At 51.2% G+C, this 7,340-nt stretch overlaps 1 protein-coding gene across 1 annotated transcript in view; it reads left to right on the plus strand.

The window, feature by feature from the left end:
- The window catches only part of Alyref (Aly/REF export factor), a gene marked incomplete at its 5' end in the record, with an annotated part of 3,835 nt that extends 534 nt beyond the window's left edge, over positions 1–3,301 (plus strand). Inside the window, 5 exon segments of the mRNA XM_013506125.1 lie at positions 354–485; positions 1,798–1,945; positions 2,537–2,600; positions 2,718–2,895; positions 2,995–3,301. Of these exon segments, the coding sequence (XP_013361579.1) occupies positions 354–485; positions 1,798–1,945; positions 2,537–2,600; positions 2,718–2,895; positions 2,995–3,009 (537 nt within the window).
- Between the last annotated feature and the right edge of the window lie 4,039 nt (positions 3,302–7,340).

The following is a 7,340-nucleotide window of genomic DNA, read 5'->3' on the forward strand; positions in this document are numbered from 1 at the left end:
GAGTTCGGGGACACTGGGGCGTGTGGGCGGCCCGGCGCTGCGGCCGCGGCGTCCCGGCGGTACCGCGACTTGGGGTGGGCGGAGGCGGAGTGGTGCGGCGAGGCCCGGCCCACGATGGGGACCTTTCCGTTGCTTTGTCCGGACTCTGCTGGGGCTCATGGCGGCGGGAACTTAAGTGAGGAAAGCAGGGGTAGTGCGCGGGCACTGTGGGACCCTGGGCCTCGGGCAGGAACCGGGCTCCTCTCGGCGCCTCAACCCCAGTGCCCTGCACAGGGGATGATCTGGGCGTCCGTGAGGCCGAGGGGCAGTCTGAGCAAGTGAGGCTCACGGGCCTGTTTCTGCTTTTCTTTCAGCCGAAGCAACTTCCCGACAAGTGGCAGCACGACCTTTTCGACAGTGGCTTTGGGGGTGGTGCTGGCGTGGAGACGGGTGGAAAGCTGTTGGTGTCAAACCTGGACTTCGGAGTATCAGACGCAGATATTCAGGTAAGAGTCGAGAGCTTCCCAGCGATCTCCTCATCCCACACAGACTGGGATATGGTCCTGAGTCCCCACCCTCCTCGGTACCTGAGCCTCCCAGTGCCCACGGGCGAGCTTAGTTCCTCTAGGAGTTGCCGTGCACATGGGAGCTTACTGGCAAGCTAGGTTGGACAGTGACAGTAGGTTACTTGGCTGGAGTACAGACTCTCTGGGGGCCTGGTAAGGCCCCTTTTTCCTTACTGAAACTGCTGAGAGTGTAAGTCGACTGCCAGGGCTTCCGGTTTTTAACAAGCCCAATATTGGGTGAACGTGAAGAAGGATTCTTAAAGCTCCTTTCTTCCTAAATGTTGTGCCCACTTCAGTGAGCTTTGTACAGCCAACACAGCATAGAGGGGGGTTGTAGCTGTGTGTTTTCTAGCCAGTTTGCCTTGAGTGACGTATCTTACCACCTCCCTCAATCTTACTATTGGCATGATTTTTCAAATTTATCTTCCATTGCAGTCCTTCATGTACTTTTTTGATTGGATTCCAAAAGTATTTAAAGTTTTTCAAACTGTTTTCAGGAATGAATCTTGGAGATGGCTGGGTCAGGATGCTGGGCCTCCCTGGGTTCTTCCCAGAGCCCAGCCATTTGCAAGACTAGTGAGCACTCACAGTGTCTCAACACTTTTTTTAAGGTGGTTTCTGGCATCCACTGGAAACCGCTTTTGGTGAACTCCACTTCCCGCTGTGTGCCTGCGGCCGGATTAGCCCCACACTCTGGGTTCCCTCTCCAACTCCCAGCCTGCCTGAGGTCAGGGCAGTTTCCATGGCGTGCTTGACTTCAGTCAGACTTTGCAGCAGGCTTAAATAGGAGGAGAGGGAAAGGTGAGCCAGAATCTGCCTTTGGGGGAGGGACTGGGGTCAGGGCTCCTGAGCAGTGGGCCCTTCCTTCCAGCTGTGCAGTCTGTTGGGCAGTTCCCCTCACTCTTGGTCTTGGGCTTTGGTATTTTGTGAAGTAGTCCTTGGGTGTGTTGTAAGTTTTTCTCCATTGGAAAAGATTTAATGCTGTGCTCTATGTTGGGGTGTTGCAACATCATGATACAGAAAGGTGTCAAGTCCCCAAATAGGCAGGGGCTGTCCAACCCAGGTGTTCTTGGAAGTTGCTTTCCCCCTGCCTCACCCCTTCCCCTTGGCTTCTGTTACCACTGCCCTGGCACCCTTGTAGAGGGCCGCCAGCAAAGACCCTGAAAGCATTTACATTCTCAGGGACTGTCCCTGGGCCTTGGAAGGAAAATGGTTTAGTTGCCTGTTAATAGTTGCTCTTTTCGGCTCCTAGGAGCTCTTCGCTGAATTTGGAACACTGAAAAAGGCGGCTGTGCACTATGATCGCTCTGGCCGAAGTTTAGGAACAGCAGATGTGCACTTTGAACGGAAGGCAGACGCCCTGAAGGCTATGAAACAGTACAATGGTGTCCCTTTAGATGGTGAGTCTGGAGCTGGGCCCAGGATACTTGTGGGGCTTGTGGAGTTTGGGGCTGGTACCTGTCCCTGTAGGAGTATGGGTGGCCCCTCTGGCTGAGGACACTTTGCATTTGCCCCTTTGTCTCTCTCTTCCATTCTGCCACCTCTCATGCTGCCCCACACATCTGGACCAACCTCTTGTGAACCCCCATCCAGCAAGCTACATCCCTCCCCTCCTTCAGCTCCTTCCGGAAGATTCACTTCTGTGAAGCCTTCTCGGAATCGCCATAGTACACCTGAGTGCGGGGCTGTAGTCGTAAAGACAAAGGTACCTGTTCTTCTTCCGTCAGGTCACCCACACCTGTCCACCCATGAGCACCCCAGACACCTGACCAAACAGCCCAACTACCTGGTCGGAGAAGGAGTGAGGAGGTGTTGGTGGGGTTTTTTATTGCCATTCTGTTCTCCCACCAACTCTCCAGGTTGTTTCCCTTGTTGGGGGAGCTGGAGGCATACTGAGGCCCTTTCCAGAGCTTGCATGGAGACCAGGGTATGGTGCCTGTGGGTTAGCTTCAGAATCTCTGCAATGAGCCCTCTTGTATTCTTTGCCACAGGCCGCCCCATGAATATCCAGCTTGTCACATCACAGATTGAAACACAACGAAGACCTGCACAGAGGTGAGTTCCAGGGTCCCTGGGGAGGGATGGGTATTGATTGGCCTGCGGTGTGTGGTCTGAGCATTCTTTAGTCCTTTAAAAGCCAGGTAGTTCAATGGGTTCTGTTTTCCTTGCTAGCATAAACAGAGGTGGCATGACTAGAAACCGTGGCTCTGGAGGTTTTGGTGGTGGTGGTGGCACCCGAAGAGGGACCCGTGGAGGCAGCCGAGGAAGAGGCAGAGGCACTGGCAGGAACTCAAAGCAGCAGCTTTCTGCAGAGGAGCTGGATGCACAGCTGGACGCCTATAATGCAAGGGTGAGTCCTGAGAGGGGCTGACCAACGTCAGGGAAGGGCTGACCAACGTCAGGGAGGGGCTGAGACCCTTGAGTGACCTTCCTCCTTCTTCTGTTTCAGATGGACACCAGCTAAACCGCTGATCTGTGTGGAGAAGACCCAGTGTTTCGTCTGCTCTCTGGAAGGAGGGGATGGGGACTGGGCTGTGTGGCCAATGACCGATTTGTTTCTTTTATGTTTTAAGATAGGATTTAAAAACTCATGTAAAGTTTTTCTTTTTTCCTTTTTTTTTTTTTTTTTTTAAATTCTGAAACAGACCTGTTTTGTACCGAGTTATTTTTGGGATAAATTTTACTGGTTGCTGTTGTGGAGAAGGTGGCATTTTCACCTTTGCCATAATAAACTAGAAATGTGTGTAGAACTGTGATTGTCTCGTGTATTCTGGGCTCTGCCCCACAGGAGGGAAGGGTGGTGGGCTGACTGGCACCTGGCGTGTGGGGTTAAGGTTCATGCTCTGGAGGCTGAGCTGCCACCTTCCCGTCTTCCCTGTTTCTGACTCCTTGCTCAAACTCGATAGGTGGGGGGACACCAGAGCAGCAGTGGCCCTTTGCCTGGAGCTGCATTTTCATTCTGCCTGTAGGTGAGGTGGGTCGTGGTCCACACTGCCCTGTCAGGAGTTCTTACACGACTGGACATTGCTGGGCTGTTCCTATTCCTTTTAAACTACGTCTGAGAAAGCTGACCCTGTGATTTGTTCCCGTGTTTCCCTATCACTTTATGACACGGGGAGTGAGGTGTCAAGGTGCTTCCTTAACTCTGTGCAAGTGTCTCAGTGTTGTCAGGTAATGTTGGTTCCAGGACCCCCACAGGTCCTAGGATACCCAGCTCCCTCATGGGAAATAGCATAGTGCTTCAGTAGAACCTGTCCATATCTTCCTATGACTTCAAAAGTCTTCTCTAGGTTATTTAAAATGCCTAAAATAAGGTAAATACCACACACAGTATGCCATATTGCTTAGTAGTAAAGGTCTATGGTAAGACCTGGGACAGCATACATGCAGTCTTTTTCAATGTTTTAAGTTTTCAGCTTGTGTGGTTGTGAGGCCCTGGCCATGTTTGTCAGAATGGCTAATGGCGGAGGCAGAGTTTTACGTTGGCTTGAGCAGGTTGAAGTGGGAAAGCCTTGTACTACCTGCAGGTGCTGGGAAGAGAGTGAGTGGAGAATGGGGCAGGGCCAAGAGCTGGTTCTAGACCTTTGTCTCCCTCCATCTTCCTGTGGAGTGCAGGAGCCCCAGGGGTAGGTCAGTGTACTGGGGAGACTGAGACCTGGACAGCAGTTCCCTTGTGCCAAGAACTGGGCACACGCCCGAACCAAGTCAGCTCCTATGTTTGGATGGGACTGACTGAGTCATCTATAGGGAGTTTGACCCAGTGGCTTTTTAACAGCGTTGCTGCAATAGATCAGCAGCTACCACCTAAGTAGCCTGCGCAAGGCCATTACTGGGAACCTAAGTAAACAAGGTACTGATTCTGACCCTCCAGCAGGGAAGGACTGCCAAGTGTCTAGTTTTGGAGTTGCTGTGGAAGGAGGGGTGGGCATGAGCAAGAATGGTTGAGTAGTGGGAAGTGAGGCTGTCCTTGAGACAGCCTTGAGGGTATAAGCATGGAGCAGACCTAAGCACGTACCCATTGCCTCACAAGCTGAGAGAGACCTGGGGGCTGGAGGGGACATGTACCAGGATACTGGCACTGCTGCCTGGCTAGGCAGTAAGTAGTGCCTGCCGGGACAAAAGAGCAGGGTTTAGGAACCTTGGGCAGAACACCAATGGAGGGGCCCAGGAATGAAGCATCTTGAGATGTGGCCTCACTGGGAAGAAAGTCTTGGAAAGGGCCAGGCATAAGGCGATGGCTGCTGACTGCTCCCTAGTGCACATGGGAGTTCGGCAGAGGCAGCTGCTTGTCCTGCAGGAAGGAGAATGCTGGGGAGTCTCTTGGCACATGGACACCAACCTGAAGTATGTGGCCTGGGAGGACTGAGCTGGTGGAGATGGGGAAGTGACATCTCGGGAACAAAAGCTAGTATTTGCCATGGGGACAGGCATGTGCAGAAGGTAGAGGACTGGGTTGATCATTTGTAACTAATATGATGGGACCAGCCCAGAACCCCCTGGACTCTGTGGGCTACTCTCTTTATGGCAGGGAGCTTTGTTCCCTCATCTGCAAAGCAGGGATGTCACCTTGTACGCTGGGCAGAGGGGATGCATCGGGATCTAAGCTGGGGGTTTTCGAGATGGCCTCTGCGTAGTCCAAGCTGGGGCCTGTTTGAGGAAGGGGGCGCGGGACTTGTTGACGGCATAGAGAGCAGGCAGAAACCAAGGGCTTGGTGGGCCTGCCGGGCATTTAAAGGGTGAGGCTGGGGCTCCCCTTGCGATGCAGTCACAGGCCAGTGTGCTCCTCTCCCCCAAGACTCCTGACTGAGAGGATGAAAAGGAACTTGGTGTTTTGCAAGTTTTTCTCCATCTTTCTTGCTCAGAGAAACGTGCCTAGAAAGGTCAGATGAAGTCAGAAGCCTAGTGTGGCTGGACTACAGAGAGTTTGTGACACAGGACATTGATATCTGGCCTCTGCTGGAGCACTATGAGGACATCTGGCCACGGAAGAGTTGGTGTCCATGTGCAGGAGGAGCCTCATGGAGTTTTTGTTTGCTTGTGGTGTCCTCTTCTGCCCCTGACTGAGCATTGAATATAAGGTCCTCCTGCTGAGTCCTACAGCCCCAGATCCCAGCTATTTATTTGTTTAAAACAAGTTCTCACTAAATTACCCAGGTTAGGCTTAAATTTAGAATCTTCCTGCCTCAATCTCTCAGAGTGCTGGAATTACAGATGTATACTACTGTGTTCTGCCGTCAAGGCCTTTACTGAAGGTGATTGACACCCATAAAATTCACCCTCTCAAAGGGGGTGTTGTCGAGAAGGTACACAGTCCAGTAGCTATTGAATTCACTGCCATCCCGTTCTGGAATATGCACCACTCCTATGCAGGTTTGTCCAGCCTGCAGGCCACTTGCAGCCTTGACAAGAAGTAATGTGCCCCTCGAGGACTGTCAGCTTCTAACTTCATTGTGTGATTTTTTTTTTTTTTTCTGGTCTTTTTGAAACAGGGTCTCGCTATGCAGTTCAGGTTGACCTTGAGCTCACTTTGTAGCTCAGGCTTACTATGTTCCACAGCAACATAGTAAGTTCAGCTTGAACTATATATAACAAGACCCTGTCTGTCTCAAAGCATAAGAAATTAGTATTATAGCCGGGCGTGGTGGCGCACACCTATAATCCCAGCACTTGGAAGGCTGGGGCAGGAGGATCATTGAGAGTTTGAGACCAGCCTGGGCTACAAAGTGAGCTCAAGGCCAGCCTGAACTACATATCGAGACCCTGTCTCAAAAAGACAAAAAACTGGGGCTGGGAATTTAGCTTAGCGGCACAGCGCCTGCCTGGCAAGCGCAAAGTTGTGAGTTCAAATCCTGGTACCGGAGAAAAAAAATATGCATGCTGACCTCACACTTGCAATCCTCCTGCTCAGCTGCCTGAGTAGCTGGGATTATTGGTGTGTGCTACCACACTCAGTCATATTGCCTAACATTGCTATAGTTTGGATCTTGCTATAGTTTGTTCCCTAAACATGCATGTTTTCCAAGGCTTGGGCTCCAGTCTGTGCTTCTATTGGGAGGTAGAAGCAGGAGGATGGTAGGTTGTTGGGGATGTGCCCTGGAGGGGGCCAGTCTCTTCCTGGATGCTTTAGGTAAGCAACCTCCTCTGCCACATGCTCTGCACTGCCCCAGGCACAGCCAGTAGGATCAGCCGGCCCTGGACTGAAACCAGGAGCAAAAATAAGTTATTCTGCCTTATAAATTGGTTATTTCAGGTGTTTTGTCAGAGTAATGGGCAGCTAACACAATTATACCATTTTATAGAAATGTTTGTCTCAACTCTTACTGTGCCCTCCCTGAAACTTTTTTTTTTTTTGGTACCAGGAATCAAACTCAGGACCTTGCACTTGCCAGGCAGGCGCTTGTACCACTGAGCTATATCCCTGGCCCTCCTGAAACTCATATAGCTAGCATCTCCAACATTTCTGTTAATGTCAGAGTGAGAACATTTCTGTTTCTCGGGTTAGCTGGGAATGCAGGCTGGGATGTAGCTTAGTCATAAAGCACTCAGCTTGCATAAGGCCCTGGTATCTATCCCCAAGGTGTTGTGCGGACTGGACATTCTAAAGGGTAATTGTGCAATTTTGACATTTGAGTTCATAGGAACAAAGTGAGAATAGTATAAAGATTTCTGGTGGGCCGGGGATATAGCTCGGTGGCATAAGTGCCTGCCTGGCAAGTGCAAGGTCCTGAATTCAATTCCTGGTACTACAAAAAAAAAAAAAAAAGAAAGAAAGAAAGATTTCTGGGGCCAGGAATA

The sequence above is a fragment of the Chinchilla lanigera genome, unplaced genomic scaffold, assembly GCF_000276665.1.
Source record: "Chinchilla lanigera isolate Chin_1 unplaced genomic scaffold, ChiLan1.0 scaffold00105, whole genome shotgun sequence".
NCBI lineage: Eukaryota > Metazoa > Chordata > Mammalia > Rodentia > Chinchillidae > Chinchilla > Chinchilla lanigera.